Source organism: Daldinia caldariorum (genome assembly GCF_022478825.1).
Source record: "Daldinia caldariorum strain CBS 122874 unplaced genomic scaffold F4812scaffold_9, whole genome shotgun sequence".
NCBI lineage: Eukaryota > Fungi > Ascomycota > Sordariomycetes > Xylariales > Hypoxylaceae > Daldinia > Daldinia caldariorum.
The window spans coordinates 737,794-757,627 of NW_025953045.1; the positions used below are offsets into that span (position 1 = coordinate 737,794).

Here is a 19,834-nt window from a genome sequence, read left to right on the forward strand (position 1 = left end):
AAAGCTGTGATATAGCGGATACCACATTACTCTTGGCAGCATCGTGATCATTATACCCTTGAACTTCCTGCAAGAGGTTCTTTATCTCCGAACTATTGGGATCCTGAACGTCAGCTTCCCATCTCCCAGTAGCTCTCGACGCTTACTCAGTGGCCTCATATCCTTCAATCCCTGATGCTCAGGCTGTCATTTTGAAGATTGGCTTACGTAGATTGAAGAAGAGGCTGGACCCCCTTATAGCATTCAAACTTCCTAAGTCCGGCATACACTCGACACAAGAGCGAGCACCCCGAAAAGAGTTTCTAGTTGTCTATCTTACTCAAGTTATTTCAAAATGACCCCCACGCCTCCGTCTGCGACGACATCATCCTCGGGCTATTCGCCTGAGGAACATTTCAGGGTGGTCCGTCGCCGAAACAGGGTGCCGCTCAGCTGCTATCCGTGCCGGACGAGAAAGTGAGTAATCCTGTTCCTTGAAAATGCTAGCCTAATTCCCTAATCCAACACTCAGCAGTTTCCCTATATAAGACGGCATCGCTGACCTGCTTAACAGGTTGAAATGCAACAGGGGAACTCCGACTTGTGAGAATTGCATCAAACGCGGTGACACGCAGTCCTGCGTCTATGCTACTCCAACCAATCGGAGGAAAAATCAAAGTAGTGCTGGAGCTTCCGCAAATCCTGATGATATGCAGAATCGTATTGACCGTCTAGAAGGTTTAGTTCTAAGTCTGATGCATGGCGGTGCGAATGTCGAAATCTCCAATTCTTCGAGTACCGCACCCCCTGCCCCTTCTACAGCTGATAGCTCTTCTCCGAATGCCGACCATGATGATGAAGGTGCCATGAGAGACGATGATGCCGATGGCGATGGTCCCGATAGCGACGCTGATGATGGGTTGTCCACATCCTTAGGCATGCTTAAAGTCGACGCAGATAAGGGGAAGTCTATGTATATTGGACAAGACCACTGGCATCTACTCCTGCTTGATATTGCTGAAGTGAAGAATTTCTTTGCCTCCCACAAGAAAGAACTCGAAAACAGTTATCAGAAAGTTATGTCTTCAAAACCAGCAACCGCTCGGGATTCTCCCATCTTTTTACTTTCTGCTCCACCAGCAGTCGAAGTCGAGCTAAGAGCGGAGCTACCCTCGAGGACAGCTATAATGACGTTAATATCGCGGTATTTTAACTCGTTGGATACTGCTGCTAGTATAGTCCACGCGCCTACTTTTCAGGCACAATTGCGGACGCACTGGCAAGATCCATCTAAGTCTACTATAACATGGATAGGCTTGCTCTATTCCATGCTATGCCTTGCGATGCTCAGCTATCATAAAGTTGGAGACGAGCCCCCAGAGTGGAAAGGTAGGTCCCTGGAGCTCGCAGCAGAATACCGATTGCGAACGGTACAATGCCTGGTAGTCGCGGATTATACCAAACCGGTTGAGTATACGGTGGAAACACTGATTCTTTATTTATTTGGAGAATACTCTTCTCGCTGGGACGCCGACTTTTCGTTATGGATCATATCAGGTATCATTGCAAAGTTAGCTTTTCGAATGGGTTATCATCGGGACGCGGATTGGTTTCCATCAATCACGCCATTCCAAGGGGTACGGATAGAATATCTTCTAAGTTCGATATCCGATCTCATAGAACAATATATCACTAATACTTTTAATATAGGAAATGCGACGGCGAACGTGGGCTTTGATACGCATGTCCGATATTATATTCTCATATCAAGTAAGCTACCTATATATATCTATATATATCCTACATTCCATGCCGGTCATCATCATTCACCTATTCATGGTCACTAACAAACTTCTAAAGATTTGTTTGCCGGCGAGTATCCACGAACACGACACAGATACGAAGCTTCCGCATAATATTTTCGATGAAGAATTTGGACCCAACAGCAAAACTCTGCCTCCTTCTAGGCCGTTGACAGAGCCGAGTCCAATCGCTTACATGATAAGTAAAACGAAATTATGCATCGAATTGGGAAATGTACTCCAATCTGTCTCACGAGTAGGCAAGCCAGTGAGCTACGATGATATCCTACAACACGACAAGAAACTCCGAGAAATCAAGAATGAGTTCCCACCGCACCTAAAGATTCGTCCCCTCGAAGGATCGCACGACCCTGTAACACTTATTATTGCGAGGTTCAATCTAGACATCCTATATCAGAAGATAATATGCATGTTACATAGGAAGCACATGTTACGCGCGCGACAGAATCCACGATACGCTCATTCCCGTCGTAGTGCAATTGAAGCTTCGCTGGAAATCTTGGGGCATCTGAGAATGATATATCGCGAGTGTCAACCAAATGGCCGACTTCGTTCTATGAAATGGTATGTGTCAGCTACATCTAAAGACACATTGCTTCCAACAATGCTCGTCATCCTTGATCTTCACCATGATCACATTGCTGCCACATCCGGAAAGCGAAAGGATACACAGGCCATCTACTTTTGGACACCGGAACAACGGCAGAAAATGTTGAGTTCCCTCGAAGCGGTCGCAGAAATTTGGAAGTCGCTATCCAACGAATCGGTGGAGGCATACAAGGCTGCGAACATCCTTGAGATTATGCTAGGAAAGCTCAGGAACCCGCCTCCCACGCCTTCCAACACTTCAGGACCACCGACGCAATCCGAGAATCCCTTCACCTTTGGTAATGAAATGCTTCCCGATAATTCCGCGGCCTCAGCTCTTGGAATGCTCTCGGAGGCCTCGACGTCAACAACCATTCAGTCACCCGGTGGAACAACATACCCAAATATGGACCTTAATCTAGGAAGTTTGGGAGGTTTAGGAGGCAGTGGACTTAGAACGGGACTTACCCCTGAATTCCAACCTGACAATCTCGGTGCAATTAACAATGCAGCCTCACCATTCTCTATGTTCACAACCCTAGGCGGAGGGGGCAATATGGCTGTCGACCATAATTTCGACTGGGTATGTCCCCAAAACATAAATATGTTTAATACTGAAGACATCGAACTAACAATGATTGCATAGGACGCATTTGAGAATTACGCGCAAACAGCAACGTGGGGTCCAGACCAGACATCCTTCCAATTCTTCGCGGGCAATCCCGAGCAACAGTCCCAGCAAGGATCCTCAGATGGATCTTTCACATTTCTGAACCCAGAGACGCCCAGCACATAGCGTCGGGTAATTAGCCTCTCACCGGCTTTGGGGATTATGTAGATTATCGAAGGTGGCGCTCGGCTGCGATGGATTGGAACGAAAGTCAGATAGATACCCGGTAAGGAAGCCTTTTTGGAAATATCGGTAACTATACCTAAGTTTAGGTACGTTTAAATTGGTGGCACGTTGTTTGTCTTATCTAGGTATATTCTATATTTGGGGGACTACACAAAAGAAAAATAATATCGCCAAGGAGGGAGGATGTACGTTATGTATAAGCTTTTTGGGATTTAGAAAGAAAAGAAAAACTCTTCTCTGGGCGCGCGTATCAATGCCCCAAATAAACTAGGCTTCCTATCCTTCTCGGCTGAAGCCGCTTGCAGATCGTCACGTCTGTTGTTGCGATGAGATGCCAAGCGGTGGTGGCGTTTATCTTGCAAGCCTACCTTAAGTAAACTTGAAGTAGCGTTTTGGTCATAAAATTCGAAGCCTATAAAAAAAGGGGAAAAAAAAAAAAAAGAAATCTTGTCTGTATACGCGTCCTACGCTTGCCTAAGTCTTGAATTAAGAAGCCACCGTCAACGCCTGAAGCTATATTTAACTTATATTCCCTTTTCTTTTTCTTTTTTTTTTTTTCGCCGTCTCGTCGAGCTAGGATCATTCCCTCCAGGAGTCAGGGGTAAAAAAACGGGGACAAGAAGGGAAGGTAAGTTAGATTCGTATAAAGTTCTACGCCGCTCGCGCGCATAGCCGATGTAAATGCTACCTAGGTACAGACCTATTATGTAGGTACCTAGGTAGGTAGGCATTCCAGCTTCCTTGTAGGTGCAGCACTCATTATTGTGCTCGTCAGCAACGGATTCGAAAAAGAAAAAAAAAGTGAGAGTGTGGAAGTGGTTAAGGGGTAGTAAACAGGTATACAATAGCTGTGCTCGTGTAATCTAGTTGCGCTCTCGATACTAATATGGATTCATGGTAATTGTGATAATAGAACTCTATATATTAGGGGGGATAAAGAAATTCTCATCCCATGTTTACACGGGATCAAACACAACAAGAGCGAATATTAAATATCCCTATAGTTGCCTAGGTAAGTACCTCCCAAGATAAAGTAAGCAGTGTAGCGGAATCTCTCCATGTAAACAAGTCCACATGGGTATTTAAAAATAGAACGTACGCTCCTGGAAGGGCTTTTCTATATTTCAAATTATACACGTATCAGGTCACACAAATCTCAGTGGCTTTCAACTTCCAAGTTGGGTTGACTTTATTAGGGATTCCTTTGCAATTTATAATTCATATGGCGTAAACATAACTACGAATTTCCGAGTTAAGCAAAACAGCTGGTATTATAAACTCATGTCATAAAGACGAGGGAAAAAAAGATGAATTATGGAATACCAGCGAATATCATCAGACCACGTAGATTTTTATATAAATACCTATGTATCAAATATTGAATATACATGAGAATCGAATAAGTGCAAACCCTATAAAATAGCAACCTTCGCTAAGATATCCCCCCACTAGATGCTATGATGATCATGTTGATGATGCAATAAAGCAATACCTAAAAAAACGCCTGTATGATCTGACAACTTCCGTGCCTCGTACATCGTCCCTTACATGCATAGTATCCAAAAAAAATATATAAAAAACGGTTTTTACATGAGGCCGAAAGCCTTCCTGGCGGCGTCCCAGTAGCCCTGGCGGCCAGAGTCGATAGTGACACCGACGCAGCGCATGTAGGCGGCAAAACCAGCATCATCGCCTGCCTTGAGGGCCTCCTTGACGTCAGCGCCGCACTGGGTGCTGAAGTACCAGGGGCCGCTGCCGAAGTTGTACTTGTTGTCGTTGACGAGCGAGAGGACCTCGTTCTTCTTGTCATCAGGGGCATCCTCTGTGATGCCGGCAACCTTGTCCTTGAGCTCGGGGATGGACTGCGCGTACTTGAGGTTGAAGTTGAACATCTGCATGTTCGAGGTACCCTGGCCGGGGCGGCCGGGGGACACGTTGTGCTTGAACGTGTACTCGACGGACTCGAAGGCCGTCAGGGCGATGATGCCGGCCATCTGAGCCGGGTTGTAGATGCCGTACTGCTGCATGTGGGAGACCAGTAGGGGTCCGATGACGTCGGCAGTGACACACTCACCGCCAGCAGCGCAGTCTCGGGTAGAGGGGGCGACTTCGGCAATGATAGAGGCCGCGGTCTTCACGTCACGGACTTCGTGAACGAGGCGGGGGGCGGCAAGAGCTTGGCCAGCCAAGAGGAGACCAGCAGCGGAAGCGACTTGAACCTTCATGATGATGGTGTTGGATGTTTTGAGGTTGATAAAGTGGTTTTTTGTGTATTTGCGAAAATAGAAATTGATCGACGTCTTTTTCAACCGGTGAAAAAAGAAGGAGCTCTAGATTTTATAGGAACCGAGTCGATTCTTCGTTTTGGTCCAAGTATTCTTCGTCTCAATGGCTTTGAATTGAAGGTAGGACTTTGTAATTCGGCAACGAGAATAGAAGCGAACGAATGAAACCGCTGGGGTTGTGTTTAAAAGAAAGTGATTGTGTGTAGAAAGCAAAGGGATCAATGCCCGTTTATTCAATTCAAAAGAGTAAAAAAGAAAAGAGTGAAATGTTGCCAGAACCGAACAAGACTTATCAGATTGGTAGTGAACAAAAAAGGGAGAGAGAGCAAAGGGGTGAGGGATCAGCGGCAACATATATACTTACCTAGGTTCCTACCTCTGACGTGACTTACATTGTTCAGCCTGCCAGGCTCTCTCTCCCGTTCAGGCCTTCCGGGAGTAAGACAAAGAGACCTACCTGGGGAAAGACAACAACTACCTAAGGTAGGTAGGCGCCTGCTGGGTGTAACCGATGTATCTCGTGTAACTCAATGGGTCGGTGGCATATTCCGTACAATCTAGCAGGTGCCATCATAACCCCCTGTCTGGAAGTGCTATAACCTATCACAACGATGGGAAGGTTAGGAAGGCTGCCTTGAACCTTCCCATCCAGCCCATCCAGCCCGTATCTTGCAAGTATGAGAAGGGTGGCGATATGCAAGCGAGACCAGGGGCAAGCAAGGGATAGAAGTGACAGCCAATCATGGAAACTCAAAGGTTTTGGAGGCCGCAGGTTAAAACAAAAAGACCTGACAAGGATTAGTATGTTTCAAAACCAGATGCTTCCAATTGATTGGCTATTGGGTTCGGAACCTGCCTAAAGGCTATGATGTAAAAAGGACGCCAAGCTTTCGCTGTTCTAGAACAGAGGCAGGGCACAGCTTTTTAAGCTTACAAGTCGTGAAACTTCGTTAAAAAGATTCCTTTGGGAGCTTAGCATACGCCCTCGTATTTATTGAGGGGGGATTCCGTGGTGAAAATTAAGGGCTCTTAAAGTATAAGCAAATTGCCTTATGAGGAAGCTCACCAATTTCTGAAGAGGATTTCTTTTTCTTTTTTACGGATGTCGGCTGCTTCGGACTTTGAAAGCAATTAACTAGTCCGCCAGGCTAAGTATAGCACTTTTCTACACTATGCAATTATGTAAGAAGCCGAGGAAGCACATGTACATACCTAGCTTAAGCTTTTATCCCTTGTACATAATACGCATCTGTTATCGCGCTTAAATTTTAGTAAATACATGTTTTGTGGCTCCAGTGGCTTGAGCTTCGTTGGAGAGAGCTCCAAATCGAAGTGCCACTTTTGAAGCTGCCTGACGGATAGACGCATCAAATCTCAAATCTACAACACTTTTTACCTAACATAGCATATCACCAATACTTTTATTCTACACCCCGCAATCTCTAAAGCGCACAGATAACCACCTAATTCAGCTACCCGACTCACCTCGTGGTCCTGTCGCCTGCAAGATTTGTCCGTGATCCTACCAGCTGTTGTAATATCTTCACCATGTCCAACCTCGGCGGTTATATCAATAGTAAGATCATACCTAACCCATATAGATACACCCCCTGTTAGCCTTGTTTATGTTCTCGAGCATCGAGCAAAGCTTACAGCCCGAGGAATCTAACAGTCGCGCAGAGAAGGTCCTGATAATTACAGCCGATTCCCGAACTTTGGTGGGGAACCTCTTGAGTTGTGACCAGATGACCAACTTGGTAAGGGCGGATCGCATTACTAGTATTTTTAGATGTCGGACCTGCGGCTGATCTGATCCTACGTATCCAGGTTCTTGGGCAAACGATCGAACGAGTAATCCGAACACCCGACGATACGGAGCTCTCTACTGAGGTTCCCCTGGGTCTCTACCTGGTAAGGGGAGACAATGTTTGCGCAGTGGGCTTGGTAGACGAGGCCCTTGACGATAGTATCAATTGGCAGCAGGTGAAGGGTTCGGCTATTGGTGGGATTAAACACATATAGAAGGAGGCGGCGGCGGCGGCGGAAAGCAACAGCAGCAGCAGCAGCAGAAACGGAGCATGACCTGAAACACAATGCTCTTGATACCTTGAGATTTCATTTCTGGCGTTTGGGGAGAAATAACAATTGCATTTACGAGAGAGAAAGGAATCTGGAAGTTTTATTCACAGGGTACGGGGTACGCTCTTGTCTAATGATACCCACACTGGCGTCCTACTGACATCTCTATTGTCCTCGCCTCGTCAGGATATACATGTGACCAACATGCTCAATTCTTTTATATTGACTGCCCTTTTCATCCGAACAGGCGCTCCATTAGGTACGGCGCAAATGTCATCTCACCTGGACTGCTAACATATCTGTTTATCCTATTACCCCTCAGCAAGCTAAGCCAACCGTCATCATCCCCAGGGACCTCGAAGGTATTCACACCGTCGGGTCGTGTTCTGCCGCGGCGGTCCGAAACATGCATTCCGTGAGTCCATTGTCCTGATGTCTCGATACGGATATCTTCTGGCGCGTTCTGGGCCAGCTTCCATGCTGGGTCAGATCCCGTGAGCATGTACCAGATGGTGAGAGGATCATGAAGCGATAGGCCTGGCTCTACCTCGTTACCGATCATAGATGTGATTTGACGGAATATACCGGCCATAAAGGTGTTAACCCATACCCCTAATGGACTACCACTGGCGAGTTGCGGCTCAATGTTCTCCAGAAAGAAGCCTAGGTTTAGGAGATGCGGCGTAGTAATATCAAGTGGGAACAGACTCAAATTCAGCGTTCGCGAGAGTTTTTCAGGGTAGGGAGGCAGGGTCGCCTTGTCCTTGGGTATGGGGGGCATGGTGGAAGCCGGGTTTGGCGACGTCAGAGCGAACACTCGAGCGGCGGCGACGGCATCAGCGTAGGTGTTGAATTCCGCAACTGGCGTCACATTACCCACGCACTCGACAGCTCCACCCATGACAGCTATCTCCTTAACCTTGAGGAACGTTTCGGGGTCTTCCGAAGCAGCTAGAGCTAGATTAGTTAATGGACCCAGTGCACAGATTGAAACCGTATCAGCTGGCTCCTCCCTCAGGATCCGCAGGATTTCTTTGTGAGCGGGCGTCTTTGACGGCGTGAAATATTTTAGGTATGAGGGCTCCTCAGTATCCACCGGAACTCCGTCTTTAAAGAGGGCTTTCCAAGTATCAGCCGGTGATAAGTGAGGGTGCTGTTAAGAATACGTTAGTTGAAATCTTGCACCTATGAGTCCTGTGTTGTTTTTTCTCCTACATACAGCTTCATGAACGCCGTGTAAGCCATCAGCTCCATCTGCCACGAGTTGACTTGTCAGCATTTTTCATCTAGTGCAGACTCAACACACATCCACCTCTCTCGACTTACGAAAATTATCTGCCATTAGCATCTCGTCTTCCAGAGCATGCTCGGGGCCGACAGCAACAATCGGCTTGTAAGTCCGCAAGACCTCGTAACCTAGCGGTTTCCCTTGGGACTTGCGCCACTCCATCTCCTGGTCGAGAACGTGGAACATTCCGACTACATTTCGCAAGCAGGCCTCTAGGGCCACGTTTCCGTAAGTCACTGAGATCATCAGCACCTCTAGCTCCTCGGGAGAGGAAGCTAGAGCGAGAAGCATGGCTATGACATCGTCGGCGCCTACGTAATTCGTTAGGATCTAAGTTCGTTTTTCATCTTTGCTCTCTCACTTACCTGGATCGGTGTCTATGATGATTTTTCTCGGGGCCATGATTGCTATAATGAAGGATGAAAACCAAAAGCTCTAATGCAAGACTATGTAATTTTGAAGCAAGACTCTAGTGAATACAATCTAAAAATATCTATAAGATACCGTGCATGTGACTTAAGAGAGAGGAGGTCATTTCTTCTATTTATCGATAAGATGTGGCTATAAGTGGGAAGTTGGGCACCGTACCTCAGATACTCAGAATACCTAAAGCCCGCTGTGTGACGTGACCCCCCTCCCCCAACGTTCCTACCGTCGGTGACCTGCGGGGAAGCCGATCCCGCTAGTCTCCGGCTACCGGAAAGCGGAGATCACATATATATTCACCCCGTGAGCTCCCGCGCACTCCTATACCGTGCGAAGTTGCTAATGATGTCAAAATTGTTTGCAGTGTGCCACAAACTGCTTGATATGTTTAACCTTTTGTTATTTGGGGTCAGAGTGAATTGGAAGGGAATGGCTAACTATATTATATATACCTCTTATAACAACTTCTAATGAGAATTGATTAATTCCTTTAGCTACCTACGTAACTATATAGTAAATACGGTGCATTGAAAACTTATATAAATACATCGCTACCACGCATCATCTGGCGTCACTATCTTATGAGTTCCTACGGACTTTTGTTCTCTTAAAAAACTACTTGATTGACATCGCAAAAACCTACCTAAATATCCCGTTCGGAGATAAGTGCTCACGGGAAGTAGACCACCTAAAGGTCAATTTAGGCAAATAGCTGTCCAATTCACTTATTTAGATTGGAGATCACATCTGAATACAATATTGATGAGGCTTAAATACCAAAACCGACGTCGGGAAATATTAAATAAGAATAGAGCTAAGAGTGCATAAACCACCTAAGTACCTACCTAAGGTACGTACATTTTTCATAATACCTATGGAAGTTACGAAAAGCTTGTGACTGACTGACAGGTAGGCAAATTTTTTAAATTTTAAATATTGGCAGCTGCATCACCGGAGTTTTTTGAGTAACCGAACTCTCACACTTCACTTCGTTTGGCTCGTATGGAATTCGTCACTGCGCTCATTACGAAGTTGTAGAATTGCGCTAACTTGGCTAACCCAAAGTTGTAAGTTCGCTCAGCAACTTTCGAGATTTAAGCAAATTAGAAGGTCCAATTCGCCAATTTTTAAGGGGCTCTCCAAGTCTACAAGTCGAATTTGGTGAGACGCTAATACAGTAATGGGACAAAGGCGATACCACGATACAGGCGCAAAGCTCAGATACCTACCTCTAGCGTACCTATGAGGTTCGATGCTTTAGGCGGGGGACCCACTGTCCCAGTTCTCTACTATCCAGTGTACCTAGGTACTTGGTATTGGACAGCTGTTCAACACTGAATTTACAGATCTAAACGTCCTACATACCTGACCTAACCTACGTACCTAGTACGTAACATCTTCTAGGTTGCCATTGGATATCTCCAGGGCTGCTTCCTCATAGGAAATATATACTTAGGTACGTATGTACGTACAGATCGGTACCTTTGAAGGTGCTTTACGCCGATTGGTCAACAGTCGTTAATGACAGCTTATCCCCAAATCCCAAAATCCCTTACTCCATCAGCCATCAGCCATCCACCATCTACCATCTGCCGTCTATCATCAGTTCTTCCCAACCCATTGAATGAAACCGGAGCAGACAACCTCTCGGGCCTCTTCCGTACAATTCACCTTCACTTCGTGCCCTTTCTTATTGTGTCAAATTCCGTAACAAGTTTTTGTTTTTCGCATTGAGGAAAGATAAATCTTGTTGTCCAATAAGCACAGCTCCAAACTTGTCATTTCCCTGATTGAGTTCAGCTTGCACGCGTCGTTCAATGTTCCTCTGTCCTCAGTTACGTTATTTCAACACTCTTTCTTAATTGGTATTATAAATATATGGTGGCGCCACTCGACATAATCGGCGCATTACCTTCTGAGATCTACGTCCAATGAGTGTTTTACGAAGCACAACTGTGTACAATTGAGCATCATTGAGACACCTTTCGCATCGAGGCACTTGGTGCTGCCATAAACTCCCCTTTATTGCCATTGTTTCTTCAACATAGCCGGCCAATCTTACATAGAGACGCCTGCTATATTTTCGGTTCACGGTTCACTGTTTTAAAGATGGATATTTCCAGTAGCCACTCGACCCTCACCACTATTGGTGGATGGGCGGTCATTTTGGCGATCAGCGGAGTTATCTGGTACCGCAACCAGCAAAAGAAGGCCCAGAGGACCGATCGTCGTGGCTCCTTTACCAAACAATCGGGAAAGCAAAACGATGCCGACTCGATTAGCGAGACCAAGAAGAAGGCCGAGAAAGCTGCGAAACCCAAACCAAAGCTGAAAGCTCCCGCAACCACGTCGAACGAGACCACTACACCTGCCGTAGATTTCAACCGAGAAGAGGATGAAGTTGCCGGAAAGAAAGCTGATCGGGAATTTGCTCGTCAATTGTCCAATGCTCATGCAGGAACCAAATTCAACAACAAGAAGTCTGATGAGAAGAAGCAGAAGTCTGTCAAACAGTCCAAAGCTCAAGAAATCCCGGATGCATCGGCTGGAAAGGCGTCTGCCCCTTCCTCCCACGCAGGTGATGCTGATGATGACCTATCGTCTCAAGCCTCTCCTGTCGTTGGAGCTGTTGACAGCCGTGATGTATCCGACATGCTTGAGCCTGCCGCACCTGGCCCTTCCGTCCTCCGTCTTACCAATGTCGATGCTGTGAAACCTAAGGAGCGAAAGCAAAAGGCACCCGAAGTTGTGGAGACCAAGAAGCAACGCCAGAACCGAAAGAAGGCTGAGGCTGCGAAGGCTGCTCGTGAAGCAGAAGAAAAAGAGCGAAAGGTTAAGCTGGAGCAACAAAGACGAACTGCTCGCATTGCTGAGGGACGACCCGCTAAGGACGGCTCGAGCTTCACAGCTAATGCCCAAAACGCGTGGAATGAAAAATCCACCAGCAACAGCAGCACGGTCCAGCCCCTTGACACATTTGAGCAACCTGCCAAGGCTCAACCCACAAAGACGAGCGCTGTGAGTGCCGGAACCACTAAGGAAAAGTCCGACCCCTGGCTGTCTGGCATGCCTTCTGAGGAAGAACAAATGGAGCTACTTCTCCAAGAAGATTCATGGAGCGAGGTCAAGACCAAAAAGAAGGGAAAGAAGAAGGATGCCTCCGCTGAGGCGTCGGCTCCCTCTGGTCCGGCCACCAACGGCGGTAGTGCAACAAGCACCCCTACCGTTAAGGCTCCGGTCAATGGTACCAAGAAGCCACTTCTTACCAGCAGCAACTCTTCTTTTGCTGCCTTGACTCCCGAGGAGACGGATGATAATGAGGAAGAAGAGAAAGAGTGGGATGTATGAAATATCAGAATCACGTCATTGGCGTCTCAGGGGCGTCATTCTTCACTTCTTTATACATTTTGTCTGCTGTGAATATTGCATAGACTCGGCCAACATCATCCACCCTTCTTCCACGCTGACCGTCAACATTCTTGTTGTACAGTATTCTCGACACATCATCAAACCGTATCAAATCCCCTACATGGACATCGAGCATTGCTTCTAAAAAAATGGGCTTGGACTTGGATTGCACGAATGGACGTTTCCTCCTGCCGTTTCCCCTGAGAGACGCAGGATTGGCCGTCCTTGCTTTGTATGAGTGACTTATGATTTTCTCTTTTTACTGCAAATTTGCAGCTGATTCACCATGCAGAAAGAAGTACAGCATTAACCCCGCTACCTGACGACGACAACAACGACGACGACTGGTAAGCCGGAGAGACTGTACCAAAGTATTTTTTTCAAGCCCGGTTATAGGAGGGAGGACATATACTGTGCGTGGTTATTTCTTAGTTGTAATAGCTATAGACCCAAGTAGCTCAATGAATGCACATCTTTTCTTTTCCTTTTTCTCCGCGCCTATGTTGTCTTACTGGTCGATGTGATGACTGAGTTCTGTAATTAGCATGTTATCTTCTTAGAGGCTTTATCAACAAGTGTGAATTGTATCTTGAGATTGTGTGTATTATAGACTATCGATAAGTTGAGGCTATAGCAAGCAAGCATCAAGTAATCACAACCACATATCAATGGGCTTTCCCAAGGGTTGTTCGTACCTGTCCCGTTAATGATTAGCTTTTATAAACATGAATGCAGTTAAAAGCCAGCTTGACATTTCTTCTCCAAGGGGGTATTGACTGTTAACCTCAGTTTGTGATAAAAATAAGTTAGCCAAGGTAGACGGACATGTAAGCTATCTACCCCAGATACACTCACTGGTCATCATAGGTTCGTCCACCTATCTTTCTACCAACTAACATAGCCTCGGATGCTGAATATTCCATTGAAAGCATGGCATTTCATGATAATATGGACAAGTTGGCATCTGAAGTAGAAAACCCCAAGAGTTTTCTAGTCCCTTGCTTTGCTCGTTTGGACCAATGATACTTCCTGAAGATGGATGTAGGGTTTGCTAGATGTCTGTTTGTGGTTTTATTCCAACATGGATTGTTATACCTCTAGGCAGGTAGGTAGTTTACCTGCTTTAAGTTATTCATAGGGACGGGAGTTGGATTTATACCTTTCTCATCGAAATACAAAAGGATAACATTTTGGGTATACATGATGTTCTGCCAGGAAACCTCTCGAAGTAAGGCCCAACTGTATCTTTCTCGTTGCCCTTGCTATTATCAGGTTGGTATTTATTCCAGGTACTATTTACTATTTCAAAACTTACATTGTGAGATAACTATTTCGATGTAGTTGTACACATAGCCGACCTTTGTTTTGCGCTTGTTACGTAGCTAGTACACGTGGTTGTCTAAAAACTGTACATACTTGACTTTAATTTCTCTGAACGATGATTATGATTATCGAGGCAGTTCAAAGGGACTATTAGTTAGAGTTCCATGCGGAACAACGAAGTTATTGCCTTACTCTTTCCCTACCTTGTGACAGTCAGTAGGTAAGTATAAATGTTGTATTTAGCCAATAAGATTAAGCTATTCGATGTACGTGTGCTCTTATACTTTACTCTGCCACCGTAGGTGGGTAGACAGTGTTTAACATTATGTACTTGAACTATTCTGTTCTGTTTAGTCATATGGCTCAAATGTACGATCTCCTGCTACGTGGCACTGAGAGAAAATGTTTGATATATGAGTATATGTCTCGGCGTCCCGCGGGAAAGCGCATCGTCACATATCTGGTAATTTACAAAGATGGCCACCCATCGAAGTAGGTTAGACAATCTTCACATCGGTTGTAGAGAGCGGCAATCCCGGATCACACCTCTTATTAGTTTTCGATGTGCGGTCATCATAGCTCGCTATATCGTGGCTATGCCGAGATTATTCAACCAGACAGACAGCCAATTTCACTTTGCACGTGTGTACGTGTAAGTCAAGGATAGGTGAATACTCTCACTCCACACCCTCCCCGCAACAGACAGCCTAAGTTATTATGTAAGGAGAAAAAAATAAAGAGCCACGAAGTTGAGGTAGACAGAATCGAGATGCATTTTTAGATCATGCATTTCGGTTGATTATCAGATGCGGGAGTTTGCGGGAGTTGCATCATTCCTGGAGATGGGTTATCAGCTTTTGTGCGGGGAGAGTTATTTTATTATTTTTTTTTATTCTTTTTTATGCACAGGTAGAGAACCCGAGGGGGAGAGCACAGGGCAAGCGAAGTACATACTACCTATATAAGCTGCCAAGGACCAAGGGTAAAACGTGAGATTGTGCAGGCATTAAGGTATTGTACATTAGGCGAGAGATTAATGCCAATTCTAATTCGAAGATCAAAAGAAAAACGAGGGGCTGAACGCCTTGGCCTGAAAGGGGCTCTGGGGCTCTGGGGGGCTCTGAACTTTTTAAAAGGGAAAGCGAAGCGTCAGCCACTAAGCAGGGACGAATGCGCGACGTTATCCAGCGTATGCGCAAATGAATGTGCCCACGCTGGTGGATCGTTGGCTGCATGGATTAACGTGGATCAGCGGATGATGCGGAGACTTATTAGACCATAGAAACCCCACCTTCTGTGGTTCAACGTGGTTGGTAGGGGTTTTGAGTTTAGCGGTATGCCCATAGGTAGTATCATGGATGCTTATGTATGCTTACCTTAGATATGAATTGTACCTATTGTATTGTACAATACAACACTTACAATGCAATACAATGCAGAGGCAAAAGATAGGTAATACAAGGGATGGAGGGGGTTACACGGGTTACACTACATTACCTGGATATGCTAGGTACACTTAATAGAGTGGCATTTACACAATAGGAAAGGTATCACCACGATCCTTGGTACGGAGCCAAAGCTGTGGCGTTGAAACAGATGAGCGTAATTAAGCAAACCCCCATTTTCAAAACTCATACGATTGGTCAGTTTTAATCTGCTGTACCTTTTACAGAGGTACATAGGATGCAGGTAAATGCAGTAGAGCGTGGGATCGTCCACACCATCTCCCATCGCCAACTGCAGTTTACTCAGTTTACATCGAATCCTGAATTCACCTTCCCAAATTCTCTCCACTCATTTACTTCATTTTTTTTTTCGTTAGTTATTCCCGTTCGTTGCCGGCGGCGGCTTCAAGTCTTGTTTCTCTATTGACATTATTGTTGAAAAAAAATCAAGATCTTTCGTGTGCCGACCGAGCTTATTATTATTCATTATCATTGTTGGTCCTTTTTACTGACAAAATCACAACTTTTTCTACCGACAGATCACCTGTTTGCTCTGTTATTATTTCACTCAACTAGTTCCCACATTCGTTTCTACTTGAGTAACTCAAGTGTCAACTTGTCTAACCTGCGATTTTGAAACCTCATGGTCCAATTGAGCGATTTTTAGATCTTACGGAACCCTTTAGCAATCATCTCTGCCCCCTTTCCCCTTGTACAAGTTATCTTTACGAGTTACCGCATCTTGGAAGTCGACACGACCACGTACATGTTTAGTCCATACACATACCAATACTCCTCAGCTCGGCATATCAACATAGTCGAGTTTGTGTTCTGATTAGTTTAGGCTCGACGATACATACAAAAGTCTTATTTTCGTCTGGTCTTCTCGGCCCAACTCAGATTGGTGTAGCGTCGCTTCCTCTGCGAAACCTTCTCCCGTTTATTAAACTTAAACTTTCGAGACGAATCTGAATTACACCGACAAAGTAACCTTAAATTACTCTCGCCAATGCCGCTACGAAGGGTCGATTTCTTGTTTTCGATATAAGCCTCTACGGGCATCCGCACGTTCGAGTCTTATCGAGGAGACATCTCGTACTTATCATGTCGTTCGGCGTCGCAGTTCAATCCGCCATATTCTATGTCGTATCTTGTGCGCCATGTCTTCAGGCAAGACATCACCAACAATCCAAGGCGCTGGCCAAGAAGGAGCGTGAGATAAAAGCACGCATCCAGGCCGAGAACCCCGGGTCATACCGCCACCCGGACCCCTTCAATACAAACCCGTACTGGTCGGAGGAGATAATGATGGGACCCAGCCTACAGTCAAAAAAGTATGCAGGTGGTAATAAGAATAATAGCCAGAAGCGCCTGAATAGTTCTGGCAAGGAAAGTGCAAGCGTTGCCGAAAGCACCACGCAAGTCGACAGCATGAGTCCGGTGAGCAGCCACACCGCCGTGGCAGAAGATGGCAAGCTTAGTTTCTCAACAACTTTGTCCGACGATTGGAACCGAAAACGTTACCAGAGGGAGGATGAAGAGTTATGGGGTCATGAACTGTCTCGTACAGGTCATAAACTGATGGACGCGATTAAGCACGCGGGTTCATCAGCTGGTCGACTTTTAGAAACAAGATTGGGGATGGAGCCGAAGCCTGTTACTGAGGAAGACAGACATAACTTCTATTTCGCGCCGAGGAATCCTCCCGTTAACGAGTATCACCCCCCGATTGTGTGTCAGAAGCCCACGCACAGAACCGCCAACATGTGGATGTTGCAGCCACCGCCGCCTGCAAAGGTCATGGAGGGCAAGGTGCCAGTTAGTAGGAGTGGAAGCATGGCTAGTCACCTCAGTCGTAAGACGACGGCGGCAAGCGAGTCAGCTAGCTTGAGCCGGCTGGTTCACGAAAGGACGGTAGAAGCTAAACTCAAGAGCGGTGAGTTGCCGACGGATTTCGAATCTACCTCGACACTTCAAAAGACCGTTTCGAGGAAAAATACATCGAGCCGAAGACAACGCAGCCGTCGAAGCACAAGGAGTAGGAGCTTATCAATAGAATCAACCGACACTTCGGACGAAGCCACACCGCGGAGAAAGCACCGAGTGCGCCCAATAGCCATCGTTGATTCCTCCGAGTCCTCTTCTTCGGACGACGAAGAATTTTTCTTGAGGAGCTCGAATTCTTTTGGACGTGGGAAGAGAGCCGCTCGACGACCAACACTACGATCCATACCGAGCACGCAGGAAAACGAGAAGAACTCGAAAGAGAACGTGTCAACGAAAACTAAAGGCGATCAGAAGCTCACCCGGTCCGCAAGCTCTGCACTTGCTACTGTAACTAGCGCGTCGCAACTGAACCGGGTCTCGTCGACTTCTAAGCCCAGTGAAAGGACTGTACAAAAAGATACGCCAGAGAAGCCTTCGTCGATGGCGCTAGGACCGCCGCTGGAGGCCGCTTCATAGAGTCGTTGGAACAGACAGCTAGTTGAATCAGACAGCGGCGCGGTGGTATACGCGTCGCGAGCTACACGGTGCTGGTAAGTCGACATCTCGTCGGCCGGACAATACCGGTTGGTTAGATGATTGTAACAAACATAGTAGGGGGATTCATTGCAGGTGCAAAATGCATGGCAAATTTGGGTTAGGGAGGGTCACATCAACAGGCATGCAAGGCGTACGGTTGGGATCACGTTCGATGTAAAACTTGAACGTCTTCGGTTTTGGGCGTATTGTATATCGTATCTTAGCATCAGATCGGGCATTCATTAGCATTAAGTTTCTCGAGATATCGACCGTTTTGAATATTGCCTTTTTACATGATTTATTCCTCCCAAGATAGTTACGTTTATATGTATATACTGTAATGCGCATATTCATGGGGATTATGTGTTAGCTGTCTGCTTAAGCTAGGTATCTTATAGTTGTTAATTAAGGGGAGAATCACTATTTGGCTATTGTTTATTATTACCTACTGTTACTATCCCAGATATACTACGTCCACTTCACATATACGCCTCTCATCTGCTTTCAGGTACTTTGATATTATCGAGAGCATATGTAAGAGAATAAATTCTCTTACGTTTGAGCAATATTGGTTTGATACTTGTATGATTTCTAAGAGTTTGACGAGAGTTTCAAAAGCTAAGCCTACCTGCAAGGGCAAATAGAAGTAGTCAACTATTAGAAGCCATAATATATATGGCTATGTGGAGCTGGTTTGACAGCGGTTTACCTTAAGTACCTAGGTAGGTAGGTACCTAAAGTAAATCGCCTATGATAAGTACTTCAAGGGAAACTCCTTAAGGTAGTACAATACAATATAATATGCTACTAAGGATTTGAATAAGTTTTAGGCTGCAGCTTTGGGAAAGGGAACAGCAATGGTTATGTCACTTTGAGCAGGCGTGATGGCTAGCAATTTTGTGCAACTGCGAGATAGCCTTAGGTGGTAGGCACCAATGTACAAATGGCAGCTTCCAAAGAATACAAGAACGTGCTAAGGCAACCAAACTTTTGAGAGAAAGAGCGAAAAACCTAAATGTGAGTCAACATTAAAATTTTAAAGTTCATCTTGCTTTCCCATCTGCAGACTTCTTCTTTTTATTCTTCCCATCAAACTTCGTCCCCTCAATAGATCCCAAACAATAAATCCCAAATTATTATTTCAACTTTTTATTCTTCCCAATTTTTATCAGACACAACACAACCACTTATTTCTACTCAACTCAACCTCCCCTTCATGCCACCACCCAATCGGATGCACTAGTATTCTGGTGTCTAAACTCCTGGCCTCCAGTCGTCGCCAATGGGAAATATTTATTTTAATCCATAAGCGAGATGGAGTCAGTCATCTCGGATATGATACGAAATATTCGTCAGTTAGCAATTGGAGCTGGCTATGCACGAATACTATATTCTGGGCGGCTTATCGAAGATGGCCATATCTTCGAAAGCTAGCCTCCGAGGAGTCTAGTGGCGGCAAAGAACCTCACTAGTGACCAAGGACGTCTCTATCCTTCATAGGTGTACGGCCGAAATTATTCATCGACGTGCTATCTTCCAGATCATAGTGGTTGGACGTACATTTCGGCACGTACAAGTTACCGAATCCACACACGTACCCGTTCTGAACATAGGTCATACCTTACTCAGATCCCTACATGAGCTACCCGCCTAACCAGAAACCCAACCCATCCTAACCCCAATCGACTCAAAACTAGAACCTAACATGTGGGTTGAAAAACTCGGGTTCTCTCATGCGCTCATCAATCAAGACCTCCGGCTAACCCCTACCCTAGTCAGCTGGGTGCACACCGGCCATCCAATCAAGCGGT

At 45.8% G+C, this 19,834-nt stretch overlaps 6 protein-coding genes across 6 annotated transcripts; 4 read left to right on the forward strand and 2 right to left on the reverse strand.

Annotated features, from left to right (window-relative positions):
* Positions 1-334: 334 nt before the first annotated feature.
* F4812DRAFT_459640 (fungal-specific transcription factor domain-containing protein) lies at positions 335-3,186 on the forward strand (the record flags this gene model as incomplete). The annotated part of the gene is made up of 5 exons (XM_047937585.1): positions 335-456; positions 554-1,616; positions 1,690-1,749; positions 1,840-2,973; positions 3,037-3,186. The coding sequence occupies 5 exons, from the start codon at positions 335-337 to the stop codon at positions 3,184-3,186; spliced, it is 2,529 nt and encodes an 842-aa protein (XP_047789850.1).
* Positions 3,187-4,442: 1,256 nt separating this feature from the next.
* On the reverse strand, positions 4,443-5,514 carry F4812DRAFT_429916 (uncharacterized protein). Its single transcript, XM_047934314.1, has one exon. The coding sequence runs from the start codon at positions 5,469-5,471 to the stop codon at positions 4,833-4,835; it is 639 nt and encodes a 212-aa protein (XP_047789851.1). The 5' UTR covers positions 5,472-5,514; the 3' UTR covers positions 4,443-4,832.
* A 1,475-nt stretch (positions 5,515-6,989) lies between these two features.
* F4812DRAFT_400418 (Sm-like ribonucleoprotein) lies at positions 6,990-7,699 on the forward strand. Its single transcript, XM_047932209.1, has 3 exons — positions 6,990-7,107; positions 7,212-7,288; positions 7,359-7,699. The coding sequence occupies exons 1-3, from the start codon at positions 7,080-7,082 to the stop codon at positions 7,551-7,553; spliced, it is 300 nt and encodes a 99-aa protein (XP_047789852.1). The 5' UTR covers positions 6,990-7,079; the 3' UTR covers positions 7,554-7,699.
* A 146-nt stretch (positions 7,700-7,845) lies between these two features.
* On the reverse strand, positions 7,846-9,300 carry F4812DRAFT_459643 (nucleoside hydrolase; the record flags this gene model as incomplete). The annotated part of the gene is made up of 4 exons (XM_047937586.1): positions 7,846-8,763; positions 8,830-8,864; positions 8,937-9,209; positions 9,264-9,300. The coding sequence occupies 4 exons, from the start codon at positions 9,298-9,300 to the stop codon at positions 7,846-7,848; spliced, it is 1,263 nt and encodes a 420-aa protein (XP_047789853.1).
* Positions 9,301-11,245: 1,945 nt separating this feature from the next.
* On the forward strand, positions 11,246-12,677 carry F4812DRAFT_400609 (uncharacterized protein). Its single transcript, XM_047932210.1, has one exon. It carries the CDS (start codon positions 11,434-11,436, stop codon positions 12,670-12,672), a length of 1,239 nt encoding a protein of 412 aa, XP_047789854.1. The 5' UTR covers positions 11,246-11,433; the 3' UTR covers positions 12,673-12,677.
* A 3,548-nt stretch (positions 12,678-16,225) lies between these two features.
* On the forward strand, positions 16,226-18,003 carry F4812DRAFT_400633 (uncharacterized protein). The gene is made up of 2 exons (XM_047932211.1): positions 16,226-16,262; positions 16,345-18,003. Exon 2 carries the CDS (start codon positions 16,605-16,607, stop codon positions 17,961-17,963), a length of 1,359 nt encoding a protein of 452 aa, XP_047789855.1. The 5' UTR covers positions 16,226-16,262; positions 16,345-16,604; the 3' UTR covers positions 17,964-18,003.
* Positions 18,004-19,834: the final 1,831 nt, after the last annotated feature.

Coding starts and splice junctions, on each gene's coding strand:
- F4812DRAFT_429916 (XM_047934314.1), bottom strand. CDS start 5,471: ATGAAGGTTCAAGTCGCTTCCGCTGCTGGTCTCCTCTTGGCTGGCCAA.
- F4812DRAFT_400418 (XM_047932209.1), top strand. CDS start 7,080: ATGTCCAACCTCGGCGGTTATATCAATA. Junction 7,108..7,211: donor CCTCGGCGGTTATATCAATA/GTAAGATCATAC, acceptor ACAGTCGCGCAG/AGAAGGTCCTGATAATTACA. Junction 7,289..7,358: donor GTGACCAGATGACCAACTTG/GTAAGGGCGGAT, acceptor CTACGTATCCAG/GTTCTTGGGCAAACGATCGA.
- F4812DRAFT_400609 (XM_047932210.1), top strand. CDS start 11,434: ATGGATATTTCCAGTAGCCACTCGACCCTCACCACTATTGGTGGATGG.
- F4812DRAFT_400633 (XM_047932211.1), top strand. CDS start 16,605: ATGTCGTTCGGCGTCGCAGTTCAATCCGCCATATTCTATGTCGTATCT.